Raw genomic sequence first — 17,194 nt, forward strand, 5'->3', positions numbered from 1 at the left:
CCTAGTTCAAGCCCCAGCATCAGCCAAAAAACAAACAAAAAAACCCCGAACAACAACAAGAGTATCTCCAACCGGCAAAAAGCCAGAAGTGGTTTGGCCTAAGTGGCAGCATACTAGCCAAGCAAGATCCCAAGTTCAAGCACCAGTACCCAAAAAAAGAAAGACTAGGATTTGTGGACTATACAATTTGTTACAACTACTCAACTTTGTTCTTTCTTTGGTATCAGGAACTTGAGGCTAGGCTGGTCAGCAGCTCATTATATAGCCTTGAGCTTAGGATCATGCAGTTTCAGTCTCCTTAGTGTTGGGATGAATGAATCATAGTGCTTACAGGCTATTGTCTATTAACACACACTGCTCTTATGCACAATTTTTCTCGTGTCATGCTCAGCATATTCTCTACACTATTTAAGAATGTTAAATAAATCTAAGATGTTAAACTCAAGCTTACATACACATTAAATATTCTCAAGTGGAACATAGCTGCATTTCTAGCGAATAGAAGGAGAAAAAGTTCATTACTGTGTCTAGGAACAGAAGATTCTAACTAAAACGAGTCAGGGTACCCTGGTTCTGATCTTGGCTGTTCTTTGGTTATATAGTTTAGGTTAACTTCACCTTTTATCTGTATAACAGATGCACATCAAAGATCTCTTCTAGCTTCAACATCCTGAGACTTTTAAGAGATAGGCTGGCTTAGGGTATGACTAATTTCTTAAATACACCAAAATCTAACCAAAATAATCTGGAACCCAATAATCAGTGTAAACCTAGTGTTATCTGCTTGAATACCACTAAGGAGACCTCTTCCCAGCCTTCTCACCATCCCACAAAGATAGAGTTTCACCAACAGTAACAGATTTGACTTAGTATTCTTCATGTGTCTAAGTCACACATGGTATATAAAATGATTTATAGGTAGTTTACTTCTACACATCAGAAGCTTATTTTGCATAACTCTGGCCAAAAAAACTCATTCTACAAATTAAGTTATAGCCTAGTTCTGGTTGACCTCTAAGACCCAAGACCGCTGAATCTAGTCAGGTGACTGAAACACTGCTGCACTGATATTTAGGGTTACTGTAGCTTTTAACAATAAGTTCTGGCATCAGTCATTAAACCAAGCACAACCAAAAGATCATGTAATATTTATCTTTAATTATCTTGTCTTATGGCCACATAATTTACAAATTATCTCCTCTACCTGAAACCTTTTCTCTAAGAAGTTGGCAAAAGCACCACTATCAATCACACATACACAGTAGTTCCACAATTTTGTTTCTGAACAGCTGCATTAAGAAAATCCAGAATTATAACTTGGTCTGTCTTAGTAAAGAATTCAAAAATAAAGTCCGTATTGTATCTTATCAGTCACTTTTAAAAGCATCTGTACTTATAGACCAACTATAAAATGTGACAAGTGCTAAATATTCTTTATTTGACATTTATACATAAGCCACACTAAAATGACTTTCAATAAGTAAAAGGCAGATTTCAGAGAAAGGTAATTCTAATTAAATTGGTGTAGTCAGGACCAAAAATATAGACATTGTTCTTCATCTTCAGCCATTACCTTTAACAGGTTAGCTTTGCTTGATTCTGAGACAGTAAAGGGATTTCCTCAGTATTTAATGACGTTCTCATAATTAGCCATATAAATCTGAATATAAAACCAATCTTTAACAGATTTGGAGATGGTATTATTCCCTACCTTGCTGAAAAACTGAACATTAGTAAGTCCAATCATATGACAGAAGGGGGAAAAAAGTGACTATTTTTTTAAAGATCATATTCACTTAGCCACAAGCCAGTTTTACTTAAATCAGGACTGTCCAAAAATATTCTGCCAGCCATTCATGATCTGAAATCTGATATTAGAAACCAATTGAATTATGGTACACATTAAAAAGCCATGAGACATTGGGGTTTTGCAATAAATAACTAAGGCAGTGGCTATTACTCATTTGTAGCTTTTTTGAGGTAAGCTATCAAATCTGCCCTTTCTCCCTTCTTCTTAATGCCAGCGAAGATCATTTTTGTTCCAGGGATGTACTTTTTGGGATTCTCCAAATACTCCATCAGTGTATCCTCTCCCCAGGTGATGCCTAAACACAAAAGGGATGCATTAGTAGGGGTTTTGCACTCCTGGTAACAGTCTGCCATATGCAATTTGTGCTGTACAATTTATTATTGTACCTTTGTTCTTGTTGGCATCTGTGTAAGAGAATCCAGCTGCTTGACCCGTCTTCCGACCAAACAGACCGTGGAGATTAGGCCCAGTCTTGTGCTTGCCTCCCTTTTCAACGGTGTGGCACTGGGCACACTTCTGAACAAAAATCTTCTTGCCTTTCTCAACATCACCCATTTTCAATTCTAAAATAAAAAAAGACCCCCAAAGTAATTTTTTTGCCAAGCAACAAATGCAGTGAAAACCTATAGTCACTCAGTATTAGAAGGAATCTCGTTTTACTTGGTACATTTCCATTACTCCTTCATGCTAAAAAACATGATTTAGGAGAAATTCCTTAAAAACAAAAGAAAAAAAAAAAGGATCTTTATGTCTACAGGATAGTACAGGAATAGATGTCCAGGCCCAAGTAGGTGAAAGTTGGAACCTGGCTCAATCTTCAGTTTCAAAAGATGAGGTCAAGGTCAAAAAAAAAAAAAAGGTCACAAACCTAAAGTTGTATTAAAATTATAGTAAACCAAAACTACTAAACACCCAACTTTTCAGAAGGCCAATTTATCTGTGCTACAATTTAATGCTCCTTTTCTTTGTATGTAAGACAAGACACATCAATTTGCAAAAGAGACTGGCTGGGGACCAGTGGTTCACCCGCTAGTCCTAGCTACTTAGGAGGCTAAGATCTAAGGATCACAGTTAGAAACCGACCCAGTAAAGTCCACTAAACTCTTTTATGTCTTAAGGACAGAGAAAGAGACAGGGAGAGAGAGGGAGAGGGAGAGAGTCAAGAGTCATAAGTGGAGCTCAAGTGGTCCAGCCGCAAGCCTTGTGCAAAAAAGCTTAGGAAGAGCGTCCAGGCCCTGAGTTCAAGCCACAGAACCTGCACGGAAAAATTCGGTAAAAAAGAGACCTGCCTGAACAGGTCACCTGTGAAACTCCAGTCATTGAGGGGGACAGGGCCGTCCCCACCCTTCACCTATGAGATCCCCGTGGGATGACCACGAGGTCGCCCATCCATCCCTTTGGAGAAGGCTGCTAGGACCCGTCGATCGAGATGCGTTGGCAGAGGAAAAAGCTGACCGCTTACTCGAGGGGAAGCAGCCTCTCGAACGCGGGCTCTCCGGAGGAAGTCTAGCCCGGCGCCTCCGGCAGCGGGAGCACCCGCGTCTTCCTCGGCTCCGCATCCACGCTGCCTCCGGCCCAGCGATCGTACCCGCTCCTAGCGGGGATTCCGCTGCACCCTAGGCCGGACACCCTCACCTCTCCCGCCCCCGGACCCGGCTCGCCTTGGCTCGGGTGCCGGTCCCGGCCTTGCCTGCCCGCCCGCCACCTCGGCTCGCCCGAGCTACCCGGCCCATCTCCCAGGTTTACGTTTCCCACAGTTCTGCCTCTCCACACCCCAGGCTCACCGCTCTTTCCTCGTGATCACAGCAAGGACAACAGCTCCGCAGGCAGACGTCCCGCGATCTAGCCCAAGGACACGCCGGCCGGCGCCTATGTACCGCTGTCAGTGCAACCGCACTCGCGCTGCCCTCCCACGGCCCGACGTTCGGCCGAACCGGCTGGGACGTGATGACGTAGCGCAATCTAATTGGCTCCAGCATCGGCGCCGGCGGGCTGCGCGCCTGTGTGCCTTCTAGCAGGATAGGATGCGCCTCGTGGGTGCCCTTTCTCTGGAGGCCTCGCTTGCCCGGCCCTTAGCGCGGCGGGCCCTGGGAAGTTGGACGTCGGGAGCGTGCTTGGAGGATGACGTCACCCTGCGGCCTCCGTGCGCCTGCGCACGGGAAGTGGCAGGTGCGGCGGGGGTTCGGGTGGACGAAGGGCGTCGCCCGGAGTCACCTGGAAGTCTCCAATCTACCTCCCGTCAGCCTGCGCCCTTCACCCCGGATCGGCCACAACTTCCGGAGCTGGCCCCACCCGGGCTCCTGAGGGGAACGCGCTTCCAGACTCGTAGTTAGACCCGAACGCGTGACCGGGCTCTGGCCCCGCCTGCTTTCCCGGCCGCGTGTTGTCCTCTTCCGGCCCGCGCCTGGTCCCAAGTCCGGGGCGGGCGCGCAGGGGGCCGGTAGAAGGGTCCGCGCCGGCGGGCCTCCCGGGCCGGCGTCCCGGCCCTCCCCCGCGAAGATCGGCCGCGGTGTCCCGGCACGGAGGGAGGGCTGGACTCGCCCCGGGGTCCGCGGAGATCCAGAGGATTCACGGTCCTTCCGCCCTCCTAACACGGCGGGCTTGATTCCTACCGCTTCCACTTAAGGCTTCGAAGGCGCCCTTCTTCCTCCCCTGCCCCGTTTCCAATCGGTTCCTTTACCCCCCACCGCGTACTTACTACACAGTAAAGATGGGGTGCCGGCACCCCAAAGCAGGCTTTGTTGGGGGGCTTGCCCGGGGGAGGGGGCTGGGCTAACCATGGCGGGCAGGTGAGGATAACTAAGGTCAAAGTCGCTTGTTTGCCGGCTTGACCAGAGACCAGCGGGGCCTGCTGATGGGGGTGCTGGTCCTGGGGCTCGAACTCAGGGCCTGGGGTTCTCGGGGTTTTTTTGGTCAAAAATGGCGTTCTACCATTTGAGCCACACCTCCACTTCCAGCTGTTTGCTGGTTCATTGGAGATAAGAACCTCATGGACTTTGCTTCTCTGGCTGGCTTTTGACCTCCATCCTCTCAGCCTCCTAAGTAATTAGGGTTGCAGGCCTGGGCTCCATCAGCTGCCTGAAATTGTTTAAGAAGCGGGAAGGGAGTAAGAGAGCCTGGTATAGAGGGTGAAGTTGATTAAGGTATATTGTATACATGCGTGGAAATGTCACAAGCCCCCTTGTACACTAATAAAAATAATACAATAATTATAGTAGGATATAATGACAAGAATATATCATATATATATATATATATATGCAACGTTGTAGGCTTCATTGCATAGTATGTAATCCACTGTTGTTGAATTTGTGTATGTGACACCCACACTCATGGAGATTTTTTTGCTTGTTTTGAACCAAGTCCTGATTCCAAGTTCTTCTTTGTTTCATACCACACAGAACTATCATAGTCTTCCTATAGAATAGCAGAAATCATGACAGTTAGGACCTTTTATGGCTTTTGGAGTTTAAGATACTGAGTATTTAAGTGTGTGTCTTAATGAGGTTCCTTTGACAAACTATCCCGTTTTTTTCTTAAACAAAAATCTGAACAGAAAAAAAAATAAACCTTGCAAATTGCCACGTCCTGATATTGCTACCCATACTCAAAAGACAATGTACTTCTTCCTTAATTATGGCCTGGTGCATGCTTGTACTCCCAGCTACTCCAGGGGCAGAAGTTGGGAGGATCATAATTTAATCACATAGTTAGACCTGTCTCAACAAATAGGCCAAGCTTGAGGGTAGATGCACACTTCTAATTCCAGCTTATATGGGAGATCTAACTAGGAGAAGCACAATCCAACACCACCCTGAGCAAAAATGCAACTTTTGAAAGTAAAGCAAACAAGGACTAGGGGTAACTCAAGGTATAGTACAAATCTAAACTTCTCTACTGTGCCCCTCATCAAAAACCAAACCAGGCCAGTGCCAGTAATCCTAGCTACTCAGGAGGCTGATATCAGAGGATTGAGGTTCAAAGCCAGCCTGGGCAGAAAAGTCCCAGGAGACTCTTTTTTTATTTTTTTTTTTGTCGGTCGTGGGGCTTGAACTCTGGGCCTGGGCGCTGTCCCTCAGCTCTTCAGCTCAAGGTGAGCGCTCTACCACTTGAGCTACAGCGCCACTTCCTCCCAGGAGACTCTTATCATCTCTAATTAACCACCAGAAAATGAGAAGTGCGACTGTAGATCAAAGTGGTAGAGTTCTAGCCTTTGAGGGAGAAAGCTTAGGGACAGTTCACAGGCCCTGAGGTCAATCCCCACAATCAACAAAAATCAGATAAAGAAATTGTGTATGTGTGTGTGTGTGTGTGTGTGTGTGTGTGTGTCTGTGTGTTGTGTACTGTACTTGAGCTTGAAATCAGGGCCTCCTGCTTTCCTTGGCTTTTTCCCCCTCAAGGCTGGTATTCTAACACTTGAGATACACTCTCACTTCTAGTTTGTTTGTTTGTTTCCAGATTAATTGGAGATAAAGAATTTCTCCAGTTTGTCTACCTGGGCTGGCTTCCAACCTTGATCTTCAGATCTCAGCCTCTTGAGGAGCTAGGATTACTGGCTTGAATCACTGGTTCCAGCTTTAATGTTTTTTATAAGAAAATTATGGATAAAGATTGCTATTGAAAGAGATGGAGAAAGAACAACAAAAATGAACACTTAACATCACTTGTTCCTAAGTAAGACAGATTCTACATTCTGTGGTTATAGTATTTATGCTTTCAAGTACTAAATTGATTTACTAATGCTTACAATTTATCCAAGATACCCAAGATTATTGGCTGGGTAGAACATTCAGTATATTGCTTTGTTTTGTATTCCTGTCTGTTCTGTTCTTCCTACCTCAATCTGTCCCTTAGGATGGTGGCTTGTGTCAGGTGTAGCTATTCTAAAGAAGTGCCTTTTATTTTTTTTTTCCTTCCAGTAACATCGTGAATGACAGATTTAAAAAAAAAAAATCCTCCCTGATTTAAAAAAAAAAAACAAAAAACGGGTAAAATCTCTGTATCTCTCCTGTCAAAATGTGTACTAAGGCCAGGCACTGGTGGCTCATGCCTGTAATCCTAGCTAGGAAGGAGGCTGAGATCATGGTTCAAAGCCAGCCCAGGCAGGAAAGTACTTGAGATTCTTATCTCCAATAAACCACTAGAAAACCAGAAGTGGAGCTGTGGTTCAAGTGGTAGACTGCTTGCCTTGAGCTGAAGAGCTCAGGGACAGCACCCAGGCCCAGAGTTCAAGCCCCACGACCGACAAAAGAAAAAACAATGTGTACTAAGGCCATAAAAAATTAAATTTTTCTGATTGAACCTGGTGCTGGTAGTAATCCTAGCCTTTACTACTACTACTAGATGGCTGAGAACTGAGGATTATGGTTCAAAGCAAGCCTGGGCAGCCGCATCAGAGAACCTTTTATCTCCAGTTAACTACCAAAATACTGTAAGTGGTGGTATGCAAGCCTTGTAAGAAAAAGCCAAGTGAGAGTTCGAGGACCTGAGTAGAAGCTCTAGTTATGGTACCAAAAAAAAAATAACCCAACAAATCTGGTGGTTGGAGGGAAAGCTTAGGGCAGAGAACAAGAACTAAAACCTAATGTGATCAGTATGCAGATTCCAGAGCTATCTTAAGAACCTTTGCTGAAGTGAAAGAGTCTGAGGTTGTACTAGCAGCTCAGCAAAATGAAGTCAAATGAGGGGCAGTGGAGGACTGGAGGAAACCTTGGAGAAGATCTCTGCATAATTTTGGCATGCCTGAGTATAAAGGATAAAACAGTCTATTTGCCACAAGAGGAATGAACCAGCTTACTACTGAGGGAGAGGGAAAAGTATCACCTGAGAATTCACGAACACCATTACCCTCAGATAGTTTTAGGGTTTGATTTTATTCTATTTGCAGTCCAGAGAAAGACTGTCTTAAATAATGAACAAATGGGCACCATGTGCTGATTTCTTTTTTTTGGGGGGGGTGGGGGGATCCAGTTGTGGGGCCTGAACCCCTGGGCCTGGGCGTTGGCCCTCAGCTCTTCAGCTCTACCATTTGAGCCACAGCGCCGCTTCTGGCTTTTTTTTTTCTGCTTATGTGGTGCTGAGGAATCGAACCCAGGGCCTCATGCTTGCAAGGCAAGTGCTCTACCACTGAGCCACCTTCCCAGACCCCATTTGCTGATTTCTAATAAAAAGAAACTCTGGTTCCTGAGAATTCCCATACACTGGGAAAAACCAAGCATGAGGCCCTAATGAAAAGCAATGTACAGAAAAATATGTATATATACACATGTGTATATAATCTTATGTATGTATAATTATATATATGAAATAATGTACATATATAATTGTCCAACATTATAAAACATATATTTACTATATGGTTCGGTGATTATATTCCAATAAACTGGCTTTTCTGAAAATTTTGCCTCTTTACTATCTATAATCCTTGGTTCACTATATATATTTTTCTTTTGTTTTTCTAAATATTTTAAATGCCATTTCATAGTATCCATTCTAAGGGCAAATAAAAATTATTTTGTTTACAGAGGACCATCTGCCTTTAGAGATACCATCTACCTTTCTCTCCCTTCTGTTTTGTTGGAAAATATACAGGGCCTAAGTCCTCTTTCACCTTCTGAATATATTAGAAGGTATAAGGCCATTGCTTTGAAATGTACACAGTAGAAAGGTGGAACTTGACACTTGAGAAATTGTGAATTGTTTCTCAGGGAAATGAAAGAAAAGTTTAATTTTCCTTTAAGAAGAAGATAACTAAACAAAGGGCTACCTGCTATGATTTGGATATGCTTTGGCCCCCCGCAGTTCCTGTGTTGGACGCTTGTTCCAACAACAGTATTGAAAAGTGGTGAGAAATGTAAGAGGTAGTCTTTAGTGGGAGTTGAGAAGAATAACAGGTGACATGAGAATAAAAACAAGTTAAAATCTAAAGCATAGGGGCAAAAAATGAAAATTAGCTGAGCCAGGAGCTAAGTATAAGCACAATATCAATAGGTTATTTGAGGTCTCACTCCCCACGGGGTATAGTAGCTAACCATGCTTTTAACCTTGCATTATCTGTCTAGAGCCCCAAATGAACACATTCTGGGAATATATCTCAAGAAGAATATCTGGCAAAACTCATCCTGGGACTAAAAGGAAACTTCGTTAAAGAAGAATAGATCTCAGCCTTCTGTATAGCTAGAATTACAGGCATGAGATACCAGTGCTTGGCTAAGAAATTTCATGAGGTTACAGCTGTTGTATCAGTTCCTCTAGTGGATCTGAGCAAAGGAAGTTGAAACCTTTTTGGAAAGGTTCTACCATTGTATGTGACATTAACAGCATGCATGCTAGGCACTGGTGGCCCAATCCTGTAATCCTAGCTACTCAGGAGACAGATTTGAAAATTGAAGTTCAAAGTCAGCTAGGATGGGAAAGTCCAGGATACTCATATCTCCAATCAGCAAAAGATTGGAAGTGGAGGTGCTCAATTGGTTGTGTACCAGCATGGAGTGAAAAAAAAAAAAGCCCGAATGAGAGTGTGAGGACCTGAGTTCAAGGCCTAATATGGTCCTCTTCCCCACCCCCACCCCCATCCGCAACACTAATGATTCATGGTTGCTGATCAAACTCTATTATTAATGAGAGTTCAGAAGCAGTTGATTGTAACCTGCATGGCTGTCTTTCAGGGGTTAGAGGAAGTAACTGAAGATGTAGGTGGAAGTAGCAAGAGAATTAGAGTTAGAAATGGAGCATGAAAATGTGACAGAATTATTGCACTGGGCTGGGAACGTGGCTTAGTGATAAGAGTGCTTGCCTAGCATGCATGAAGTCCTGGTTTCAAGTCTTCAGTACCACATCCACAGAAAAAGCTGGAAGTAGTGCTGTGGCTCAAGTGGTAGAATGCTAGCCTTGAGCAAAAGATGTACAGTGAGAAGCCCCAGGACTGGCACACACAAAAAAGAATTGTACTATCATAATGAAACATTATCGTGTTGCACTATCATGATGAACAAATAAAGATCTTTCTTGAGGTGGAATCTCCTGGTGAAGATGCTATGTATATAATTGATATGACAACAAAGAATTGAAAATATGACACAAGCTTATTTAATAAAGCAGTGAAAGTGTGATACGACTGCTGTGGGTAAAATGTTATCAAACAGCATCCCATGCTACAGAGAAATCCTTCATGGAAAGAAGAATCAAACAGCGCAACAAACTCATTGTTGGTTTACTTAAAGCAAACTCTTGATAGCAGACAGGAACATCCATGCAAGATCAGCCTATGACTTACTAAGTCTTAAACTAGACTTACGAAGACTCCGATGGTCATTAGCAATATATTACTTTTAATTAAGGAATATTTGTTATTTTCAAGACATACTAGTATGGCACACTCAACTAGACAATAGTATAATCATCATTGTATGCTTTGTGAAAACAAAATGTAAATTGCCTGGTTGTGGCATTTGCTTTATTGTGGTGCTCTGGAACCAAACCTTAATGTCTTTAAGTATTGCCTGCATAAGACATATAATTTTCAAATTATGTTATAAAAATAAAAACCAAGACTTCCAAGTTGAGCATTGAAATAGTTGTTTGTCGGGGCTGGGATGGTAGCTCAGTGGTAGAGTGCTTGCTTTGCATGCATTAGGCCCTGGGTTCGATTCCTCAGCACCACATAAGCAGAAAAATCTGCTATGGTTCAATGGTTCAAATGGTAGAGCACTAGCCTTGAGCTGAAGAGCTGAAGGACAGTGTCCAGGCTGAGTTAAGGCCCTATGACCGGCAAAAAAAAAAGAAAAAAAAAGAAAAGAATGAAATAGTTGTTTGTCTATTAAGGAAGCTAATGGAAATAACCTGTAAAGTTTGCAAGACCATTTTGGTTTTCACTGATTCCACTGACCTTCTTTTCTACTTTTACATTAATGGGCAAGGGGTTTACTTTATAAGGTGATGAGTTTGTAGAACCATCCATCATTCATAACTGAGGTTTGAGCTTTGCCACTTTTACCCAGTATTAGTATTAACTAGTATTTTTTACCTAGTATTATTTTGTGCAAATATTTATGTAAAAAGGACAATGTTGGCTGGGTGCTGGTGCCTTACTCCTATCATCCTAGCTATTCAGGAGGCTGAGATATGAGGATCATAGTTCAAAGCCAACCCAGGAAGGAAAGTCTGTGAGACTCATCTCCAAATTATCACTGAGAAGCCATAGAGCTATGGTTCAAGTAGTAGAGCACTATACTTGAACAAAACAGCACAGGCACTACCCAGGCTCTGAGTTCAAGCCTCAGGACTAGGAACTGGAACACATACAAAAAAGGAGACAATATTGATGTATTTATTTTTATTAAGGTGCTATAGACTGTATTGCTATTTGTCAATGGGACTTATTTTTAGCGTTTTATTTCACATAAAATTATGACATAACTTTTGTACACATTTTTATGATTTTTGGAATCGTTTAGAGTGCTAAATGAACTATATAACCTGTTGTAGGGACAAGGGCGAAAATTGGAGGAAGCGAAGGAAGGGGTGATCTTGTCCACAAAGGATTGCACTTATTACCTGATTTATGAAATGGTAAATTCTCTGTTCAACACCTTCCTAATAACAAAATTGTATTAAAAAACTTCTTTAAGCCAGGCCCTGGTGGCTCACACTTGTAATCTTAGCTACTCAGGAGGATGAGGTCTGAAGATTGAGGTTCAAAAGCCAGCCCAGACAGAAAAGTCCAAGAGACCCTTATCTACTATTAACCACTCAGAAAACCAGAAGTGACACTGTGGCTCAAGTGGTAGAGCACTAGAACTCAGAGTCAGTGCCCAGGCCCAGAGTTCAAGCCCTATGACTGACAAAAAAATCAAAACTTTTTTTTCTCCTGCTGTGATTTGTAAAACCACTTTTTTTTTTATTAATAAGTTTTTTTAATTGTGAAAATACTGTACAGAGGGGTTACAATTATGTGAGCAAGGTAATGAGTACATTTCTTATCAAGCATTGTTGCTCCCTCCTTTGTTTCCCCTTACCATCCCTGTCTGCCCCGCCCAACCCCCCCCCCCACCCCCCCCCAAAGTTGTAAAGTTCGTTTTTCCATATAACCAAACAAAACTTCTTCAGAGTAGATTTTAAATGAGATTACGGACTACTCATTTTTTTTTCTGGCTCTAATATTTTATTCATAAATTGTTAAACTTTTTAAGAAGTCAGAATATCACGTTTGTCTGGGTTCCTGGCTAGATCCTAACTTAAATTACTGAAAACATAAACCTATTAACAAGGTTGCTATGGCTTAATCTAGAAACAGAACCCAGCAAAAAAGGACACTGCTATTTTTTTTTTCTTGCAAGAAGTTGGGTTTTGAAAGGAAGAAGGAATGTTTCAGTTATAGAAATAATAAGAATTATGGCCAAAGAATTGATGTTTCATTCCTGGATTCAGTTTATCCCTGAGGTCTTTGTGAGCTCCCAGCAGTGAATTATGGAACTGCTTCTGTGCATTACTTTTCGAAAAAGAGTTCTTCAGATCCAGTAAGTTGGTGTGAGACTTGACCGATTCAACCTTAGGAATCCAACCCAGAAGAGACTTCGTGTCATCGTTGTCTTTGTCCTCTTGTTCATCTGGCTTATTTAAAAAATGTTCTAAAGCAAAAGTACCCATATCTGACTTATTCTGTAACATTCTATAGTTAAGGGTGAGAGGAGTTGGACACGTAGTAAGTGGATCACGTAGGGAAGATTTAAGATGATCATACTGAAGGTAATTTGGTTTATAGTAAGGTATGGGTGGAGATTTTAAAGGCAGCTGTCTCCAGTACAAAGCATCTGTCTTTTTAGTATCTGTGATTTTTGGAAGTGATTTTAAGTCATAAATGTTAGTCAGGTCTTTGGTTAAGTCACAAGTCGGAAGTGTACAGGGAGACAGCAAACTTTGTTCTTCCTTAATCTTCTCTTCAATATCTTTGGTTTTGTGAACCAGGCCAGGCATTGTGTTATCGCTCAGGGCCATCATTTCTGCAGAACTGGGGATGAAGGTATGAAAATTACACAAAACTCTAGGTGTACAATCTGGGCAAGAACTTGGTCCTTCCTGGACAATAGCCTCCAAAGGACGTCGGTCTTGAAGAAGTCGTGAAATTCGCCCGTCCAAAGGTCTCGGGGGTCTTAAGACAGGGTGGAATTTTTCTTGCTATAGTGAAGGAATAAAAAGGAGAAATTTTAAAGTGAATAAATATAGCATTAGAAAGATATTGCCGTAAACAAGAGCTCAACAGTCATAACCATTTTCACTGAATAAATATGAGATGGGTTGGAGCATGCACATAGCAGGTTCTATTAGATACTTCAGTTCTGAGTGTGGTGGCTCAAGCCTGTAATCCTAGCTACTTGGAAGGTGGAGATTGGGGATCCAGGTTCAAGGCTGGCTGGATTAAAATTTTGGAGACACTTATTTCATCCTGAATATAGTAGTACATGCCTGTCATCCAAGCACATATAGGAGGATCAAGGCCAGTACTGGCATAAAGTGGGATTCTTATCTCAAGAATCATCAGTGCCAACAGGACTAGTGGAACAGTTCATGTGATAAGAGCACTTGTGTAGAAATGGGAGTCAATACTATTATTGAGTTCAAATACTATTATCACACTTCCCCAAAAGACACTGAAGTTTGGACCAAATAAACACATTTTTTTTTCCTTTCTAGCTTTAGATAATAGGAATGGACAGATTTTCTATTTTGCTACAAAGACACATGTATATGTGGGAATTCTTTCATGTTTTCAAAGCTATGAAGGAATCACTAGAATAAAATTATAACCATCACCAGTAAATGACACTTACTAACTCTGTGTAGAGTTGTTTAAGTCTTAGTCAAAGTGTGTTTCATTAGACCAGGCAAAGATTCTTTTTTTTTGGGTACGGTTGTGGGGCCTGAACTCTGGGCCTGGACCCTGTCCCTCAGCTTTTCAGCTCAAGGCTAGCGCTCTACTCCTGGAGTTTGAGTTACTAACGTGTACATATTTGTCAAAACTCAGTGGAAGTACTCTTAACATTTATGTAATTTCAGTGAAAGGATGTAATGTAATTCCCTCCCAACCCTCCCCAGTGTTTCAGGTGCTTGAACTAAGGGTTTTGAGCTTGCCTGGCTTGTGAGCCATGTCAGTATCCCTGCTTTTTGCTGGTTGTTTTGGGGACGGAGTATTATTGATTTTTCTACCTGGGGTGGCTTTGAATCTGGATCCTCTGGCTCTAAATAACAATAGCCCACACCTGTAATTCTAGCTTACTAAGTAGCTTGCTAAGAGAGCTAGGGTTACAGGTGCGAGCCACTGCTGCCCTGCTCAATGAATGTGTATTTCACCTTAAAAGAAATTGCAAATATGGGGCTGGGAAGGTGGCTCAGTGGTAGAGCGCTTGCCTTGCAAGCCTGTGGCCCTGGTTCGATTCCTCAGTACCACATAAGCAAAAAGAAAAAAGCCAGAAGTGGTGCTGTGGCTCAAGTGGTAGAGCACTAGCCTTGAGCTGAAGAGCTGAGGGACAGCGCCCAGGCCCAGAGTTCAAGCCCCAGGACCGGACCCCAAAGAATAAAAAAAAAAAAAAAAGAAATTGCAAATAAATTCTGAGCTCTGGTTAATGATATGTATGTCAAATGTTTATGAGTGAAGAACAAAAATATACCCTAAAATATATGAAGAAAAAAATGTATTGATGGATAGTTAGAAGATGGAAGATTGGCTAGATTATGTGAAGAGTAAGCTTAGTAAAGAGTTAATCAAAGAATCTATGTAGTGGTCAAATAAGTGATTGAGGAAAAAACCCACAGGAGGTTAAGATGGATTCAGAATCATCGTATTAGAAGCTAGCCTGTACATAATTATATATGGTTGAAGGATTTCCCATATGGAGTCAACAAATTATTGTGCCTTTTAGCTAATTAAGTTTGAGAAAATATACCAAGAAAAAAAAAAACCCTTCTCTCAGATGTGCTGTTATATGTTACTGAAGTAAAGGATAGAATAGATCATATCAGATTTCAACAGTATCTTATTATGTCAGAAGTAGCTTTTAGTACCTTTATTTTACTCTATACAAAAAAAAATCGTATCTATTTTTATCATTACTAAAGTATGCTTTACCAGAGTAAACCATCTGATATGCATAACCCTGACAGGGTTAGAGTATATGTATGTAATCTTTCCTGATAGAGAATACCCATTACAAGTGAAAAATCAAAACCAAATCCGAATGCCCATTGCAAGTGAAAAATCAAAACCAGGGGTTGGGAAGGTGGCTCAGTGGTAAAGCGCTTGCCTTGCATGCATGAGGCCCTGGGTTCAATTCCTCAGCACCACATAAGCAAAAAGAAAAAAGCCGGAAGTAGCGCTGTGGCTCAAGTGGTAGAGCGTCAGCCTTGAGCTGAAGAGCTGAGGGACAGTGCCCAGGCCCAGAGTTCAGGCCCCACGACCGGACCCAAAAAAAAAAAAAAGAATCAAAACCAAATCCCTAAATGAATAATAAAGGGCAGTCTATGACTCCATTTTATCTCCATCACATTAGGAAATGCTGAAACTCTAATATAACATGAATATGCTCAGTTGAGTTCTAAAAAGAGTTCATATTGGTACAATTTTTTTTCAGGCTCTCAACTGGGCCTTTATTTTTTATTTTTATTTTTGCTAGTCCTGGAGCTTGAATTCAGGGCCTGGGCATTATCCCTGAGCTGGTTTGGCTCAAGGCTAGCGTTCTACCACTTAAGCCACAGTACCACTTCCGGCTTTTTCTGCTTATGTGGTACTGAGGAATTGAACCCAGGGTTTCATGCAAGTGAGGCAAACACTCTACCACTAAGCCAAATTCCCAGTCCATGCATCTTTATTTTTTGTATCTTATTTTTTTATTTGCTTACATTAGTTATACAGAGGGGGACTTCATATGTTCAATCCAATCTAAGACTATTCCTTCTTCTCTTCCCAAAAAAATTTTAACATGTTTTCTCATTCAACTTTCATAGTTGAAAACAATCTATTTTGATTCTCTATTCATCCTCTTTCAAAATGTATTCTGAAGCAATCTTTCTACAACTTATGTTTTTGAAGATATTTTGTTCTCAAGATTTGCAATTATGGAGGATAAAATATAATAAAACAATATATATATATATACTACTAGATCATCTCATTTACATAATTTAAGCTAGCTTTTGTTATCAAAGGACTTGATTCTTTCAAGCCACTCCATATAATCAATTACCAAGTCATTATAAAAACTTAGTACTGATGAAGTACTAAGTTTGCCTTCATCACTAGCTACATGGGAAGCTGCAATAGGGAGGACTGTGATTTTAGGCAAGCCAGGCAGAAAAGTTCATGAGACACCATCTCAACAGTAAGAAGTTGAATATGGTACACATGCTTGTCATTGTAGCCATGGTGGGAAGTGAAAAATAGGATCACAGTCCAAGTAAAAAATAGGATGATACCTGGGCAGGAAGTAAGATCCTACTTCAAAAATAACCAGTATGAAAAAGAGCTGCATGCTGGACACTGGTGGCTCATGCCTGTAATCCTAGCTAGGAGGGAGGCTGAGATCTGAGGATCCGGGCTGGGAAGGAAAGTCTGTGAGAATCTCATCTCCAATAAACCACCAGAAAACCGGAAGTGGCGCTATGGCTCAAGTGGTAGACTGCTCGCCTTGAGCTGAAGAGCTGAGGGACAGTGCCCAGGCCCAGAGTTCAAGCCCCACGACCAACCAAAAACAAAAAAGAAAAAGCTGCAGGTGTGGCTCACCCTGCCTAGTAAGCGCAAGGTTCTGAGTTCAAACTCCAGAACTGCCAAAAAGAACAACAAATATATCTACTGATGTATGCAGAGAATGTTTTGGCTTTTGGTTGTAATTCAGCCAATTCTCAATTATTGTATTAGGAAGAACTCTTCATCCCTTCAAAAATTCAATATACAAGATATATATAAGATCCAGAATCTCATTAAGTCACTAGCAAAGCTCTTCTGTTCTATAAACCAATTCCCTTAGGTACCTTAACCACAGCAGCATAATAAAAATGTTTAAAAATGCCATGTGAAGAAAAGTTTTGCTTTTTCTAACAGTGGAAAAAATATAGATACAAATTAATCAGTTCTGAATTGACTTCCAAAATGAGTTAGGCTGGCTGCTAATGCTCATAAAACAAACAGAAGATGGGCAAAGCAAGAAAAACTCTGGTACAAGGATACTTTTCCCTCAAATAATTGAGAGTTGACTTACAGGTGGTGGGTCAAATCCTATCTCTCCAGTTAGCTCTGCTACCTCCTTTTCATGGTAATCATCCAGTTCAAGGGGGTTCATGGGCCCAAGACCTTAATGGAAACATTGTCTCATTATTTTGTAAATAATAATAATT

General features: G+C 41.6%; 2 protein-coding genes across 2 annotated transcripts in view; both read right to left on the minus strand.

Moving 5' to 3' along the window:
* Window positions 1-1,934: 1,934 nt before the first annotated feature.
* On the minus strand, window positions 1,935-3,702 carry LOC122112201 (cytochrome c, somatic). Its single transcript, XM_042685060.1, has 3 exons — window positions 3,595-3,702; window positions 2,197-2,373; window positions 1,935-2,105 (listed from the first exon to the last, which is right to left on the minus strand). The coding sequence occupies exons 2-3, from the start codon at window positions 2,363-2,365 to the stop codon at window positions 1,957-1,959; spliced, it is 318 nt and encodes a 105-aa protein (XP_042540994.1). The 5' UTR covers window positions 2,366-2,373; window positions 3,595-3,702; the 3' UTR covers window positions 1,935-1,956.
* An 8,184-nt stretch (window positions 3,703-11,886) lies between these two features.
* Window positions 11,887-17,194, minus strand: part of CUNH7orf31 (chromosome unknown C7orf31 homolog) — a 34,618-nt gene continuing 29,310 nt past the window's right edge. Inside the window, exons 9-10 of the mRNA XM_042685011.1 lie at window positions 17,059-17,150; window positions 11,887-12,985 (exon numbers count right to left, since the gene is read on the minus strand). Of these exons, the coding sequence (XP_042540945.1) occupies window positions 12,179-12,985; window positions 17,059-17,150 (899 nt within the window). The 3' untranslated portion in view covers window positions 11,887-12,178. The remainder of the gene's footprint in view (window positions 12,986-17,058; window positions 17,151-17,194) is intronic.

This window comes from Dipodomys spectabilis, unplaced genomic scaffold (assembly GCF_019054845.1).
Source record: "Dipodomys spectabilis isolate Male_0828 unplaced genomic scaffold, ASM1905484v1 ptg000092l, whole genome shotgun sequence".
In the NCBI taxonomy this organism is placed as follows: domain Eukaryota; kingdom Metazoa; phylum Chordata; class Mammalia; order Rodentia; family Heteromyidae; genus Dipodomys; species Dipodomys spectabilis.